This window comes from Alligator mississippiensis, chromosome 3 (assembly GCF_030867095.1).
Source record: "Alligator mississippiensis isolate rAllMis1 chromosome 3, rAllMis1, whole genome shotgun sequence".
Taxonomy (NCBI): domain Eukaryota; kingdom Metazoa; phylum Chordata; order Crocodylia; family Alligatoridae; genus Alligator; species Alligator mississippiensis.
Window position 1 is genome coordinate 198,491,420 of NC_081826.1, and position 17,538 is coordinate 198,508,957.

Consider the following 17,538-nt stretch of genomic DNA (forward strand, 5'->3'; position numbering starts at 1 on the left):
CCGAAGAGATCCAGGTCCCTCAGTCTCTCCTCTCAGTGAAATATGGTATCGGTGAAATAATCAGGGGTAACGCTGATAAATAAGCAGTTGCGGACCAAGCAGTGGCAACACCACCAGGATGTGGTGAGGACAGCAAATAGCAATGGTTTCCCTCCTGAAAAGCCACATATATTCTTTGACATGGTGAGTACCACTATAGTAAGCCTGCCCAGCCCCCAGTCATGGGTCTACAAGTCCTCAATGGTGGAGCAGGTGGAAGAAGATGTTAGAATCTCAATGGCTGTAAAGGCGGATGAATGCTGCAGCAGAATAAGATCCCCAGTTGTCTTGGTCTCCTTGCCATTGGATTAAGGGTTCATTCTGTCAAGAGCCACATGGAAGCTGATGTGCAGCAGCTTCTCCACGATAAAAGAAGTCACGCACAGGTGTCTTCCATGAAAACAGTCATGGAAGACAATAATCCTTGAGGGACTGTCAAAGAAGAAGATGATCTTTTACATTGCATCAGCCTCACCTCTGACACAATAACTAGGAGCTTTTAGGATATGGCTTCAATACATACTGCAGCATACTGTATTGATGCTAGCTTCATTACAAGAAGAGGTCCAACTGTAATCACCACACAACTATGTGCTGGCTGAATCACCCCGAGTCTTAGTTTTGTTGTTTAACATTATCTTGGGACTTGTCCACACTACACTGCATCATTCAGTGTAGTCATGTCCTTAGAAAGACTGGATCACCAAAGCAAGATGAGCTAGTGAGAGGAGAAGGAAGGTGTTGGGTGGTGAAAGAGGATAAGAAATAAAGAAAAAAGAATATGGGAGCAGGCAAGATGGAGGAGGTATTTCTTCTTCTCTTTTCTCAGCTTTCCACCAGTCTTTCATCCTAATTCTTCTCCTCAGGCTTTCTATGGAGAGCCCTACTCACAAAATGCCAGTAGTGAATTAGAGGGCACCACTCTGGTAATCTGCTTGCGAGCAGATATTTGTGTGAAAAGACATGCTGCTGGCACTGCTTCAGATGCTAGTTCAGTCCTTTCTTTAATTTCATCCAGTGACTACACATTTTTTAATTATCATTTATTTCAAACAACTTGCTGAGATCTCTGTACCTTTCTTTTTCAAGAGCTTACCCAGAATTAATTAAACGTGCCTTCAGACCACTCTTTCTTCCCCCTTTGCCTATGATGTGTATGCCAAGCCTAGCTAACCTTTCTTTGAGAGCTAATACTCCCAAACATTGAAAGACTATGCTTGTCCACAGTATTCTATGGTAAATCCCTTAAAGCTGTTCAATTTTCACAGCTCAAGACAGTAAGAAGCTCCATCAGGAAGAACATGTTGGAATCACCATTGTAAAATATAGAGGAGTCTGGTTAGAGCGTTATAGATGCCTGACAAAAGAACTTGTCTTCTGTTGCTCACATCTTGCATATCACAGATGAGTGTGGCACCTTGTACAAATTGAAAATGTGGTAGCACTGCCAAGGTCCTTGAATGACACTTTTTGTTGAGGGGAGCAACTCTTTTCTATCCCTGTCTTTTTCTTCCTCCCTTGCACCCTGACATCTCTGTTGAGTTTTACTGTTGTGCCTTTCCCAACTGCTGGAACCTGTCACCTTTCCTGGCATTGGGTTGGGATGAGGAAAGTCTCACTTTTCTCTTCCTCCTTCCCACTCATCCTAATGCTAGGACAAAGTTTCTTCCTCCCTGTTTCCTGTCCCTTCTGCTACTAAAGACTGTCTCTTTGTTTTCCTCCTCTTATTGCTCTCAGAGCAATATCTCATGTTCTCCTCCTGACTGTCAATGCTGAATGTCAAATAAGGAAGTCTTATAGACAGTGGATTTCTTCTCCCTTACTCCATGCCTCTCTTACCTGGAAGAGGCCAGGGAGTGAGGAGCAGGGCTGTGGTACAACTTGATGCACAGAAGAAAGAACACCCCTCTAATATCATGCAGGCCTTCTAGATGCAGGCAACTTCAACGATTCTAGAAGGAGGTGGGATGTGAGCTAGGGGACAAGATATGTTGTTTTGTATTTAAAATATGGTATAATTCAGCTCTATGTGAAACGTGTCTATTGTGAAGCTCTTAATAAATGCATTTTTATCCCTGCCATTTCTGTCCCAGAAATATCATCTGTCCTACAATATCCTTTCTTTTTCCTGACTCTCTAGGGGGCATTTTGCTGAAGCTGATACTTGCAACAAGTGCATCAAACCCTGCAAGACATGCATGGGGAATGCTACAAAATGTTTGTCCTGTGAGAGTCCCTTGCTCTTGGAGCACTGGGACTGTAAACCTTCCTGTTCTGAGAAGCACTTTGCCACTGATGGGACCTGTAAACACTGCCCTGAGATGTGTCAGGAATGCATTCATGAACATACCTGCAAAGGTACGACCAGGAATGACAAATAGCATTTATTTCCTCATCCAAGGCTTTTGTGAACACATAGGCTGTCAAACAAAGATTTGTTCAAAGCGATGATTCCTTTATAGTTAACAAGAATGGGAAGAGTGACTTCAGTATCACTGTTGAGCAGTTGAGATGGTGCTACTATGCACTTTACCATGAGATAGGAATTTTACCCTGCTAGATATAGGCAAGATACTTGTCCACTGTTCCTGTTTCTATTCCATTCTTACTCCCAGATTTAATTCCATTCTTAATTTAGCATGTTTCTGATTTTCCACTGTAGACATTTACATCTGGGCAAGGTGAATGTAAAATGCTACCATTTGGGTGCAAATGACTACACAAGGGGCACATTTACATGTGTATTAATCTTTTTAATGCTCATTAAATTTAGTACCTCCAATGTGAGGCACTAAATTTATGTACATTATGCTGCACTACTTGCATGCTTTTTTAGTAACACCCAATGTGTAGTAGACTTTTACTGCACATTAGTGATTACACTGTCATTTTTTTATGCAACACATTAATGCACAGTAAAATAGTTTACTGCACATTAAAGCACATGTGTAGATGTAGCCAAGGTGAATAGTGGAGAATCAGGTCCTTTGAGTATTAATATAATTAGTAGGAAATGAATCACAAAAGGCTTGTGGAGTCTGTTCAATATGGCTACACACCCAAATATGTGAATATTTGTCTGAAGGTCAAGATAATACCAAACAGTTTGGAAATATAAGAGTAATAGAAATACAAGATAATGAACAAAAGCCATTTAAACAAACTCAATAATAAAACAGAGCTGATCCCATTATTCCACATCCTAATGCCATCCACCAGGCTCCAGGGAACTTCAGAACTGCATCTAAGAATTCCAGACAGATTTTAATCATGAACTTAACAGAATTTCAGATTTGGCTCTTCCTGACTTTTAAGAAGTTTAGAATCCAGATGTAATTTGGCATTATTGAGTAGAAGGTTCTCTAGGTAAAGTCTCAGTTGGGGTGCAGCCTATATTTCACCATGTATTCAGGGGTAGTCTTATTTTTTCTGAGTCAGTTTGTCCACCACCAAATGTAATACAGCAGGTGTTGTATGCAAGTTTTGTTGCTCTAATCAGTAGAAGAAAATAAGTTTCTCTTTTATTTATCCATTTCCTTCTTGTTTTCTGTAGCATGCATAGACCAGTTTTTCCTGCACAATGGGAGGTGTCTGCAGGACTGCCCCTCTGGCTTTTATGCTGAATCTAACAGGTGCTTTTCCTGCAATGAGGACTGCAAAGAATGTGATGGGCCTGATTCTGATGACTGTACTGAGTGCGCAATCAGTTCCTTTGTTCAGTATAATGGTGGATGTTTTAAAGAATGTCCGGACGGGACTTACTATGAAGAAGAAACCGAAGATTGTCAAGGTACTTTTTTTCAAAGGAATATGGAGACTGGTTGAATAGTAACAAAAGTGATTTTTAGGTACAGTGAAATGTATTTATTGATGATTGGAAGACAGCAAAATTTGGCAAAGACATAACATGATTTAGACAAGACAAAAAAAAAAGTTTATAAGGAAGTCCAGAGTGAGCTAAGAGAACAAAATGAATGGACAACATGACTGAAAATGAAACATATTACTGATGAGTATAAAGTAATGAATAATGGAATAATAATAATTAGAACAATAATATATATTGTGTTCTGAATTATTTGCAAATAGTCAGGAAAAAATCTCTGTTCAAAGATGCTATGGTTGTTAAAGGGGAAAAAAACCCAAATGGTGTTGGCTGTAAAAAGAAGATAGAAAGTAATATTGAAACAAGCATATGCACATGCATGCACGCAGGCACGCGCGCGCGCACACACACACACACACACACACACACTTTTCTCCTGTATTCCTACTTCAGAATATGCCTCTAGGACTCTGATGGCTACTTGAAAAATTAAGTCTGCTTCAGAAAATCCAAAATGGAAAAGAAGTGGTAAAATACCCATGTTTGTGTATTTCAGAGTGCAATAGGACCTGCCAGACCTGCTCCTCTTCTACTGATTGCTTGACCTGTAGGGAGGGCTTGGTGATGAACAGGCAGGGTTACTGCATGGCATCTACGTTCTGCTCTCTTACTGAGTACCAGGATCAGAAGACTCACACCTGCAAACCTTGCCATGAGAAATGCTTTCGCTGTATAGGCCCTACTGAAGACCTGTGTCTCAGCTGCTCCAAAAATCAACATCTTCTCAGTGAGTATCTTGCTCCAGCATCCAGACTTGATTTCATCTTATTTTTGCAAGAAGATGAGTGTGACATATGGAGACCACTGTTGAAAATGGTTCATCTGACTCTAAAAAAAACCCCTTCTGTTCATTAAATGTCAGTGATATTAGACTTCATGGCTATGGGCAAGTTGCTATGAGGTAAAGAGAGGTGGGGATTTACAGCATGTCTGCTTCTCCATAGCAACTGCAGTGTGCACATTCTCACTCCATGATACATGTTGGCTTCCATGAGGTAGTTGGCCCCTCAATGAACCAAGAGACTATTGGAAGCACATTTATTTTGTACATATAAAGTTTACATGGATATTAAAATGCTGGGTCATTCCAATGTGTTGGGAGGCTCTCATGCACAAAAGAGATGCACTCACAAATTATGCAGACACAATTAAAAACAGATGCTGAAAAGCTGTCCTTGGATCATTGTGTCTTTAATGGATTACAGAACAGTGAAAAGCTATACTTTCTCTCCAAGGGGATTTTACTCAGTGCCTTAACTCAAGCGATCTCATCTTTGAAGCAATGAATACAAAGATTGGCCTTCCTGGCTACAGAAAGAAATTACACATAAACAGGTATAAGTGATCAGAAACCAGTTCAAATCTGTAACACAACAAAAGTTCAGTGCATATAAGCCACTTTCAAAACATCCAAAACTAGTTTAAGATGGATGTAAGTTTACTAGTGGATGGATGTAATATCAAGCTTAACTGCTTTAGGGTTATATCCCTTTATTGAACTTCTGTCCCAGAGGCCCTCCAGATTCAAGTTAACTCACAGTCCCCCAGCATCCCAGAATACTTTGCTTCTCCCCTGCCACCCCCAAATCCAATGGTTTGATCCATTCAATTTAATGGTTTAATTAATTGAATCCAGACCCCTATGTTCTCTGGCAACCATTTATCCAAAAGAGTAAAAAAAGACACATGCTCTGAGACCTCTCTTATATTACAGTTACAAAATACACTAAGGGGTGGAGAAAAGCCCTGTCCTACATCACGGGTAAAAAGTAGTTGAGGAAATAGGGAAGAAATAGATGAGATAAGGGCACTATCAGTTCATTGCCACTGTAATGGTAAGGAATTTGTTAACTTAGCTCAGATGATCCTAGGACTGTGACTACATTCTGAACTACAGAGGAAGAAAAACTCTATACAGTCTTTGTCACTCTGACCTGACTCAGGAAGAAAATTCCCTCCTGATCCCAAATCTGACAAGCAATATGGGCCTATATGCACAAGCAAGACTCTCCAGCCATGTACTGGAGTGATTCCTAAGTGCCAGAAACAGCTGAGTACAAAGTGTGAAATGCCACCAAGATTTAGTCTTTCATGCATATTTTCTCAGAAAAAGAAAACAAAATTGAATATTTATCAATTTAATCAAGAGCAAAATTTCTTCCACTGGAAAACAACTATTGTAGAGAACTAGAGACATTTTTCTAGGACCAAATCCTGATTCCCTCCCCACTAAATTAGCTTCAGGGCAAAAATAAATAATTAAACATATTTTGCAGAAAAATCCCAATTTTCTTCTTTCTCCTATAGTTACCTGTCTACTGCATTACAGCACATCATGAGTACATGGCAATAGAGATGAACACTGACTAAAGCTTCAGATCCCAATAATCAATTCAGGCTCAGATCTCAGGGCACCTATACACAAGCACTGAGGCTGCTTTCACACACTAAATTCCAGCACATTGGAGCAGGCTTGATTAATCAATTGGCAATTGCCACACTCCAGCAGCCTCCTGCATCTCTCGGATCAGTGTTCCCACGCTTGAAAATGGTGGTGGGGCACTTGAACTAAAGCTCATCGAACAAGCTTTAGTTCAAATGCGCCCATCGGCACAGGGATGCCGATACAGGAGATGTGGCAGCACTTTAAGTGAGCGGGTCTCAGAGATGCTCTAATTAAAGCACTGCCCCCACCCCCCACTCCACCCATGGAGCATGTGTAAAAGTGCCCTCACTTCCCATCTCAGCCATGAGCTGAATTTGAACATGGAATCAGGAATCCCAGATGAGTTCAGATTTTGAACCTTAAGGTTTTGGGAAGGTTTTAATCTAAGGTTCAAGACTGGCTCTAGTGCTAAAGAACAATACTATTTTGCTCATTTGAACATTAGTTTGAGGTATCCACACAATTTATCATATAAAAAGGAGCAAAAAAAATGTCAAAGAGATAGTATTAATGTAAAAAATAATTCCCCTGATGTATCTGTAGCAAAACTGATATGACTACCTGAGTGACAAAACAAGTGAACTTATTGCTATCACTTAATAGTCATTTTTCTCTAACTTTGGGAAGTTGGATGCACATTATTCAGTCCCAGGCTTCTATTATATGCTATTGATAATCCACCAGCATCTCAGTGAAACACTGTGATATGCCTGGTACATTTGGCAAAAGAAAAGTATGTGTTCCCAGCAAGCAAAGCAACAGCTAAGCTGTTAAATTATACTTATTTGTAAAGGCCCTTTGAAAACATATAATTAACACTCCGGATTCCCATAAATCCTAAAGCTTTGACGAAATATACAGCAGTGACCTAGGTATTTGGAATCAGAGAGAGGTAAACATAAATGGTACTGCAGATGGAGGGATAAAGTTTCTTGACTATTCTTTTTTCCTCTTTATGCACTGACACAAATCACAGATGTTGTTTGTTATTATTTATTCTTCTGTATAATAAACTTGGTATATTACAGCAATTAAAATAGACAAGGCAGAGCTTGTAATCTAAACAGACAATCACAGAAGAATGAAGACAGACAACTGTAGGGCTGAGACTGAAAAGAAATATAAATGATTACGGTAATTGAACATTGCTCTTCTATAAAATCGGACTTGAGGTATGTTAGGCAGCATTAGTGAGCAGAAGAGAATACCATATGTGATGCTTTGTTCTGCATTATTTCCTTTATAGATACAACCTGTGTTGAAGCTTGTCCTGATGGATATTATGCTGACAGTGATGAAGGACGATGTTTCACATGCCACAGTACATGTCAGACTTGCTATGGAAAACACAGTACACAATGCCTTTCCTGCAGACCAGGCTGGTACAAACAAGGAAATGGATGTGTAGAGTCCTGCCCAGTTGGGTAAGCCTCCAGGACCTTTCACATTGGAGAGAGATCTTTGTATCTAGCATTCAAGTCTATTTTTAGATAGACCTTTCTAGTACTTCGAGGAACCAACACTGAATGTACTATATGCTGTAAGGATTTCTAGCACTCATCCTTTGGAGATGGCATACATAAGATCACCCCATAAAATGTCATGGGTATGCCTATATTGCCTAATCTAACTAAATATAGCAAAGTAAGAGCTATCTCATATACCAAAAACAGCATAGCCCTGTTAGTTCAGAGCTCTGCTCAGGCTGATTTACACTATATTGTACAGTGTAGACAGAGTCTAACTTGCAGCAACAACCCTTCCAGACCCAGAGTTTGGAAAAGGCAACTTTTGTCTTTCAAACAGAAATTTCAACAGACTTGAGCCCGGTATCCCCTATATCTCCAGTAGGCCTAAACAAAAAAATGAACAACCCTCCCCCCTGAAAAAACCCTCTGCAATAACACACGCCAAAAACTTGGAATTAGAAATCTAGAAAGAAGCTTTCCTAAACACCAACCTGTTTAGTCTCAGAGTTTGAAATCAGTCTGGTCTGAGTTCTGAACTGGGGTATGGACTTCTACTTTTGTTTCAGGCACATCTCCTTTTGTGACAATGCATAATTATTTCAGCATCTGAGTTCTTCCTTCATCAAAATACCCAGCTTCCCTGCACTTCTCATTTACTGTATATTCACCTGCAATTCAACATCCTTTGCTAAGCTGCACACCTGTGATGACTATACACTGCATAGTGGCAATTACCTTTCTATTCCATCTACAGCTATGACCACACTACTCCTTTCCCACATGCCTGAACACAGACATAATGGAACTGGTGAATCACCCTTTGGCAAAACAGAATAACTCACACTAGCTTTCTCTCATAAGTAACACAAGCAGGTCTTTAAGGGTAAAAATAAAGTATTAGTACTTCTGCCATTCATATGGATACTAAGGGAATTCCCAGGCAGAAGGTGACACAGTAAAGAAAATTATGAACCTGGATTTTAGCAAGTTAGCTCCAGATTTATTCAGGATTATCACTAGCCAAGGAAGCAAAGGAACAGAGGCACCACTGCTTTTTCAAGTCAAAGAGAGGAAAAGGAGTTCTCTCCTGCCTTGAACAGAGAGGGAGCCATGTTTCATTCCCTCCTTCCACCTTTGCTTTCTTCACTCTCAGAATTGAGCCTAACAGAAACCCTTGGAGGCAGGAGAGTGCTGTTATCACCAGCTGGCCAGCAGAAACACTACATAAATGAGTGACTTGTCCAACATCTCACTAGAAGTCTGTAGCAGAACCAGCTCACACATCTCCTGAGAACCAGCTCAGTGTAGTCTCTACTGACTTTGTGCCTGAATTTGACCCAGTGGTTCAGAAGGTCTTGCTTTATAGGGTAAAATCCCAAAGCCACATGGCACATACATACATTAAATGGAACCCATTGCTACATCTATGAGGACTATACTTTTGCAAAGATAAGGAAATCAGGAATGAAACTTTTGCAACAGACCCAAAAGAGAACTCTGGTTTTGTTTGTATTTTCTTTTCTTTTTTTAGCACTCTCGGCATTTGTAAAGCCTTCACTACTTCATCTCTTTCAGATATTATGGAAGTAACTCTACTGGCTTGTGCCAGAAATGCCACATAAGCTGTAAGGAGTGTTTGGGACCTCAGCCCACAGACTGTCTGTCCTGTGATGACTATTTCTTCCTGCTTCATTCCAAGAATGAATGTCTCCACTCTTGCCCTGAATATTATTATGGGGACCATGATAAGAACACCTGTGAAAGATGCCACCCTACCTGCAGTTCATGTGATGGTAATATTCAACACTATTTGCTTCTGTACCACATGAGCATTACAATAACCTCTCCTTGCTCTTGATTTTGATAATGTTTCATAATCATTAGCGATAACTATGTCCACACTGTATTTGGAGGTGTCCTTTTAGCATATATGGACAAACCTGAGCCAGTTTCAATAAAGGTACCTCAGGCACTAAGAGCAATGAAGCCACAAGAGCACAAGTTTCAATGTGAGCTATAGCTCAAGTTATTTATTCAGCCTGCCACCTCTTCTTCACTGTCATCGGGACCCAAGCAAACTAAATTAGTTTACCTAAGCTTCTTAGCAGGTTAAATTAGCCCATGCAGAACATTGTGCTGCCACTCTACCTTTTTGCTTAGAATTAGTTTGGGTATCTCCACATAGCTTTGCAATGTTTAGGATAGGCTTACACATAGAAAGAAAGTGAGTCCATTGGTTACTAATAATCCTCTTGTAAGATAAGCTCAGTGCCAGAAACTGCATGCCCATTTAAAGTGAATGGCAGCAGTCAGCAACATTTTCTGGTGGTGGGCTGAAATGGCCCACCTTGAGTGTGAAATGGGCCAGCGCTAGGACCCAACTACCACCCCCACTACTGTTTCTTCCTATGCCTAACTGCAGCATAGCATGGGTAAAGCTCCTTGCTACCAAATGCCACTAGAGCCCCAGCTCCATGGGCCTGTAGCTGTAGGTTGCCAACCCCAGATCAGTGGGTTCCTTGCACTGTTAGATACTGATCTACCTCAGTCAAAAGATCAGATGCTAAGAAGCTAGATTCTGATCCTTTTATGCCCAGTGAGTATTACCAGACTTTGTGAGTAATTCCAGTGCATGTGAGCCAGCCTATTAGAATCTGGCCCTCACTCTTTAGCAATGAGCACATCTCAAAGGGTGGGAGAGTAGATCAACTGCTAATGAAATGAATCAAAGTAAAACCTCAAAAAGTTTAGGTCATGAGGCTAAGGAGCAGTGGAACCTTTAAAAAATAAGGGGTGTACACCCTGTTTTGAAATATGGTCAGGTTTCTTTCAAAGTTCACCTTGAGATGTCATCCATTGTACTTTATTGATAGCCCCATCCAGCCAAGTGCTTGTTTATGTATTATGAAACTTACATATTAAGTTTCTTTTCCCAGATTATCCTGAATCAAATTTGTACTGAGCATTATATTTTCCTTGGACCCATATCGTTTCCTATTCTTTCTCAACGGCATCAAATGATGACTACCAGGTGCTACTCTGCAGTGCACAATGTGCCATATCTTTATACAGATACATCAAATTTGTTTCCTTACACAGATTGCATCAAATAATACAGATGATTTAATGATAGGATAAGAAGATTTAAATGTTAGAAGTGACTCCTGGAATGAAAGTCACCTTCAAGATCTATTAAAAATGGAATTGTAAACGCAAATTATTATAATCAACAATAATCATTTCAACTTGGATTTGGAACAAAAAAGATTATTGTTGTAGTCCACAATCTGTCTTCCAAAATGATTTTGTATTTATTTTGCTATTAATACTACTGTACTGGCCAGATTTTCTACTGAGAGTATGGAGAGAAAGACAGCAAGTAGATACAAGTGAATCTAGTGGCTGATCCTTCTACATAATAAAGTTATGGCTGCAAGCCTTTTGACTCAGCTTAAATAAGAGGTGGCACATGCCTGGAAATGCGTGCAGTACATACATGGAAGGCTTAGATCAGTGTAGCTTAGAAAAGGATCAGGCTTCCACGCCTGGTTTAACATACTTTCATTTATTAGCATTGATTCACACCTTGTTTCTTAACTTTTGTGATGTACACATGGTTGAAGCAACTATGCTGAATGGCAAAACATCTTCATCACTAATAGGATCCTAACAGCCAGCACCTCTTCTCCAATAGTCACAAATATTTTAGTAGAACATGAACTTAAAATTGGATGTTGGAAACATTTTCTGTGCACCAGAATTCTAAGAGCATAAGCGTCTCTTAATTCTTGGCTTAAGCAGTTTTTGAAGGTCAACCAATTAATATTAGACATGTACATTTCCAATACTTGATTAAACTTATTAATGTGGTCAGATTAGTACATTCTTTAAAAGAAACAGATTATTTTCCATGTTCAGTACAAAACTGTTGTTTTATGTTCCCTTGTAGGGGAGGGAGCACTCAGGTGCACAGCTTGTGTGTGGAGTTACCATCTAGCAGGTGGAATCTGCTACTCTGAATGTTTTGCAGGAGAATACAAAGTCCAAGAGGTACTATCTGTACACAAGCAACTTCTCTGTCTCCTATTCTATGTATGCTGAAGTCTAGAAAATGTTTACAAATATATACACTTAGAATTCCTTGTTGATAGAACATTTTAAATATTTTAAAAATTAGATTCTGATTCAGAACTAAACCAAATTTAAAGAGAAAACTCCATGAACTTAGAATTCAAAAAAAGAAGTGCTTTGGAAATATATGGTCACAGGGACCTTAGGCACTGCTAACCAACCATGCTATTCTTGTCCATTTCAGTGAAGATTAACATAAATTGTAGTTGGCAACTGCTGGAGCTCTGAACATTTGTGGCTGTGGGGCATCCCCGTAATGTAGACTGATCCAAGGTCAGGTATCCCAGGTGTCAGGAGCACAACAAAGATACAGGTGGTCTGGGAGCAACCCTTGGGGTCACAACCTAGGGCAGGGGTTGTCAACCAGGGGTACGTGTACCCCTGGGGGTACTTTGAAAGGTCCTAGGGAGTACGCAGGGGCAGGCATGGATGGAGTGCCACCACCCTACACCTCTGTCTCAAAGGAGCAGGGGCAGGGCAGGGTGAGAGCAGAGCTACACAGACAGTGTGCTGCCACTGCTCCACCACTCGCTACACCCCTGCTCTGCGTCTGGTCACTTGCCACCCCTTCCTTGAGGGGTACACTTACTAAAAAGAGGGTCTCCAGGGGTACACTTATTAAAAAAGTTTGAAAACCCATGACCTAGGGGATCAGGAACAGGCAAGGTCAGGAAAGAAAAGGTCCAGACTAGACCTGGGAATCATGGCATCAGGAGGAGGCCAGTCAGAAGACATAGAACTAAGAGATAGATGGTCACCATGTGTAGACTATGGGCCAAGTGGGGGTCAGGAACAGGAGGCAGGGATTCAGACTAGTATCACTAGCCATAAGGTCTGTATCAGCTATAGCTGTATGTGACCAAGACATGGGCAATTGTCTAGCTAAGCCACCAGCCAGAAGCTGTAAGTGTATTTCAGTGTCACTGTGTGGCAGACTCTGATCTACGTGTAACTGGACATGTCTACACATGATATTAATGGGACGCAATAACTCCAGCACAGTTTATGCATGTCCCCAGGATTGCAGCATGTTGAGCTGGGGCGGTGCAGCCCCAATTGGCAGGGGAGTGAGGGGGGTCAGCCTGTCAGCCTGGGGCTGCTTCAACCTGGCTCAGTGTGCTGCAGAGAGGCTGGCTGGGCACAAGGATGCTACAGTGCGGGGCTAGCCAGCAGGCAGCCCCACATTGTAACACCCTCATGCCCCAGCCAGCCCCGGTCACCGTCTACACATGTGTTGCACTGGAGTAAATAACTCCACCATAGGATAGTACTTGTGTCAAACAATACTATCCTACAGAGGAGTTAATTAGTTTACTCTGGCCTAATAGTGCTGCATGTGTAGACAGTGACACTTTACTTCAGAGTTAATTAGGCAACTCCACAGTAAACGTCTGGTATAGCTGTACCCACTGAGTACCTCTTTTGTGGTGCTAAGTAATAACTTGAATTGCCATGAACTGTTCAGCACTTCCTAGAATCTGAGCCCACATGAGTTAGCCAGAGATAAGAGATGTAACCAAGTATGTAGTAGATACACTGGAGGGTAGGGCTAGGATTCAGAGGGACCTAGACAAATTGGAGGAGTGGGCCAAAAGAAATGTCATGAGGTTCAACAAGGACAAGTTCAAAGTTCTGCACTTAGGACAGAAGAATCCCATGCAGCCAGGGGGCTGACTGTCTGGGCAGCAGCTCTGCAGAAAAGGACCTGGGGGTTACAGTGGATAATAAATAAGTCAGCAGAGTGCCCTTGTTGCCAAGAAGGCTAACAGCATACTGGGCTGCATTAGTAGGAGCATTGGCAGCAGATCTTATTCTATAATTATTCTGCTCTATTCTGCACTTGATGAGGTGGCATCTGGAGTACTGTGTCCAGTTTTGGGTGCCCCCATCCCCCCACCATCGAAAGGATGTGGACAAGTTGGGGAGAGTCCAGTGGAACAAAAATGGTTTGGGAGCTGGGCATGACTTATGAGGAGAGGCTGAGGGAACTGGGCTTATTTAGTCTGCAGAAGAGGAGACTGAGAGGGGATTTGGTAGCAGCCTTCAACAACCTGAAGAATGGTTCCAAAGAGGATGGAGCGAGAATGTTCTCAGTGGTGGCAGATGACAGAACAAGGAGCAATGGTCTCAGGTTGCAGCAAGGGAGGTTTAAGATGGATATTAGGAAAAACTCTCTCACTAGGAAGGCGGTGAAGCACTGGACCAGGTTATCCAGAGAGGTGGTAGAATCTCCATCCTTGGAGGTTTTTAAGGCCCGGCTTGAAAAAGCCCTGGCTGGAATGATCTAGTTGGGGATGGTCCTGCTTTGAGCAGGGGGTTGGGTTAGATGACCTCCTGAGGTCCCTTCCAAACCTGATTTTCTGTGATTCGATGTTACCTCCATAATATTCCTTTTCTCCAGTAGTTCTCAAACCAGCCAAAGGAGCCCAAGGCAATGGATGGAGCATGCATGCCATAAATCAGCTAATCAGCAAGGAAATAGATTGACTAGGTTTCAGGAAGGAACGTGCAATTTTAAAATTATTGAAGGTTTTACTGTGGTAACTTTTTCCAATAAAGCTTTAGATATATGCAGGTCACACACTTAGGTCTGACCAGAATCTAGCCCTTAGATTGTAACAGTGCAGTACTGCCAGCTCCATCGTGAAATAGAAAAAGAAGGAAACATGTTCTGCTTTTGTTCTGTATCTCAAGGGAGACCCACTGAAATGTGACGACTGTCATGACAGCTGCATCGAGTGTAAGGGACCTGGCCCATACAATTGCACTGTTTGCCCAGCTAACACGAGGCTCTACCTAGATGAGAGCCAGTGTGTGGAGTGCTGTGGTAGTTCTGACCTGGCAAAAGACCAGGACTGCTGTGACTGCAGTGAAATACAAGGTAAGACTGAAGTGTAAAGCAATACTGATGTTTGATGAGCTTGATGTCGATTGGATATTTGTGAGCTGCAGATTCTGTACTGGGTTCCATACATAATATATGTCAAATGCATGTCAGCAGTATAGATTCTCTACACACTGACATGACTTTAAGAGAGAGAAATATCCTCCTTTCACACTTAGCTCCAGTACAATACCCCAGTAATCATCATTTTAAACTTAGAGTCCCTGGTTTATTTGAGATAAATCACACTTCAGATTAATCAAAATGCTTTATACCCACAATGAATTTATCCCTCCATATTTAAAAATATTAGTGGGTTTAAATAGTCTACTAGACAGAATGGATAAGCATTGCCTTAGAATAAGTCAATGATTGAATACTTCATATATTTATAACTTTTGGTTATCTTTAACTTGCAGACGAGTGTGTATTACAGACCAGTTTGAATCTACCAACTGAAAATAAAAAGAAAACTGCTTTGTTTGTTATTACCTCCATTTTGCTGATCCTCATCATTGGAGCCATTGCATTCATTTGGAGAAGGTCACAAGCTAAACCACAGCCAGTCAACAAAGGTGGGTACGAGAAGTTGACAAATCATACAAAAACTTTGCCTTCTTACAAAAGCAACCACTATGAGAACACTAGCTATCAGGAGGATCGAGTGATTGAGTTTCAAGACCGGGATGATCAAGATGAAGAGGACGATGATGATGATATTGTATATATGGGCCAAGATGGCACAGTCTATCGTAAATTTAAATATGGACTTTTGGAGGATGATGAAGAAGATGAACTGGAATATGATGATGAAAGTTATTCCTTTAGATAACTTTTTATTAATGTATGTATTGTTTTCCTCTTTGTTGCCTTGCCTATGAAATGAAATCAATTTAGTTAAGTTATAGGGGTCATAAATATTTTGTTATTTCTTAGTACAGTGAAGCTGAAATTTATGTTCATCATAATGCTACTAAAATGGGATACATTTTAGCTCTACATCCTGTAAAAGCAGAATTGTTTCTAGTTACTTTCTTTTCTCTCATACTTTGCAAAAATCTTTGATGGATCTTTCAATTAGCAGTATTCAAGAAACTGCTCTGGCTATAAGATTATTTTTCTGTACACTCCTGTGTGGAAATAAATCCTTTTCCAATATGTTTGTGGATACACATATGTAGATAATACAGACACACACACCTTTTGAGTGTCTTGCCAATACCCGTGAAAATGTATTCATGTAAAGAAGACTGACATATTTATCTCCATAATATATGTCACTAGGATAGGATACCACTTTATTGTTTACTGCTTTGTGATTATAGTTTGTACTGTATTTCAAAATATGATATGTAGTTTCATTCATTTTACTCTGTTTTTCTTACTTGGTATTATCCAAAGTACTAATATTTCCCTAAGTCTGACACATTTCTTCTGATAACCTTGAAGTGTATTTCCACAGGAAGAGTTTATCTATCACATTCAGTTTTAGATAAAATTTGAGGTCATTGAGAACACATTCCAAGTTGAATATATTATATCATTAGCTTATATAAAACATAATATATATGATATAATGTATCTAATATTAAATACGAATTAATTTTGATTTAGCGATATATTTTAAGAAACATTTAATTATTCGGTTATTTTTGGACTTAGTGAACAAGAATGTTTAGCCCATAAATAAGTACATTTGGAGTCTCTGTCTCTAAAAACCTTGAGAAACTACAGAGTATTGACACAAACCAGACATAAATGCAAAGGATTTACTCATCTTACCTTTCATATCTATCACAAATGACTTTGGATGCTCACAATATAGGAAAAGGCATAATCAATGCAGCACTGAGAACTGTCAGTTAAAGCAAAAGAATGCAATAGTGTGATTTTGTTATTAGTACAAAAACATAACATTGTTCTACAAGAGAAGATGCTAAATCTGGATCCTTTATTGTGGAAGAATAAACTGAAACTTTGTACAAAAACATGCCAAGAATGTTGTATTTACTAGGAATGTGGTCTTATGGTTAAGAGCATGGTCTGTCTAACCTTGGGCAAATCAATTACAGCCACGTAAAATAAAAAACTTAGGCGCCACAATGCCAAATTCTTAGGGACTTGGTCCCTGGAGTGGAATCCAGAACTATGTGTTTGGTACCTATTTATCTAGAGTAGTGATTGAAGTGCCCACCTGGGAGTTTATGGGTTCCTGTCCTAAACCTAAGGACTGTTTAATATAAAATATATCAACAGTGTTGGGAGCAGGGTGTGGAATTCAAAACAACACCACAGTGGCGTAAGTAGGGCACAACAACTGGGACAACTATTCCAGGCTCTGACATGAGGAGTAAGGTCACAAAAAAGTCCAGTTACTGCTGGCAGACAGCAGTGGCAACCAGAAGTTGCTGCTGCCCTTTGCCCTGGGCATCTGGCCACACTGCTATTCTGCTGCACACCTGAGATAATGTGGCCCGGATGATATGGCCCTGTGTGTTAGATCATGCAGGAGCATGGGCTAGAGCGCAAGGTCAAGCTGACATGCAGCTGGATCTGGTGCATGGGGGCAGGCCAGCACTCTGGGTCACATCTGGAGACTGAACCTGCATGCTGACCCCACGCTGGATCCAGTCCACAGACCAAACCCCACATGTGGAATCTGATCCATGGTTGGGCCCCCACC

At 40.7% G+C, this 17,538-nt stretch overlaps 1 protein-coding gene across 1 annotated transcript in view; it reads left to right on the forward strand.

Annotated features, from left to right (window-relative positions):
- The window catches only part of PCSK5 (proprotein convertase subtilisin/kexin type 5), a 374,668-nt gene extending 357,823 nt beyond the window's left edge, over nt 1–16,845 (forward strand). Inside the window, exons 30-37 of the mRNA XM_006272449.4 lie at nt 2,180–2,397; nt 3,593–3,829; nt 4,422–4,652; nt 7,618–7,795; nt 9,416–9,633; nt 11,790–11,890; nt 14,666–14,852; nt 15,275–16,845. Coding sequence (XP_006272511.1) covers nt 2,180–2,397; nt 3,593–3,829; nt 4,422–4,652; nt 7,618–7,795; nt 9,416–9,633; nt 11,790–11,890; nt 14,666–14,852; nt 15,275–15,687 — 1,783 coding nt within the window. The 3' untranslated portion in view covers nt 15,688–16,845. The remainder of the gene's footprint in view (nt 1–2,179; nt 2,398–3,592; nt 3,830–4,421; nt 4,653–7,617; nt 7,796–9,415; nt 9,634–11,789; nt 11,891–14,665; nt 14,853–15,274) is intronic.
- The last annotated feature ends 693 nt before the right edge of the window (nt 16,846–17,538 follow it).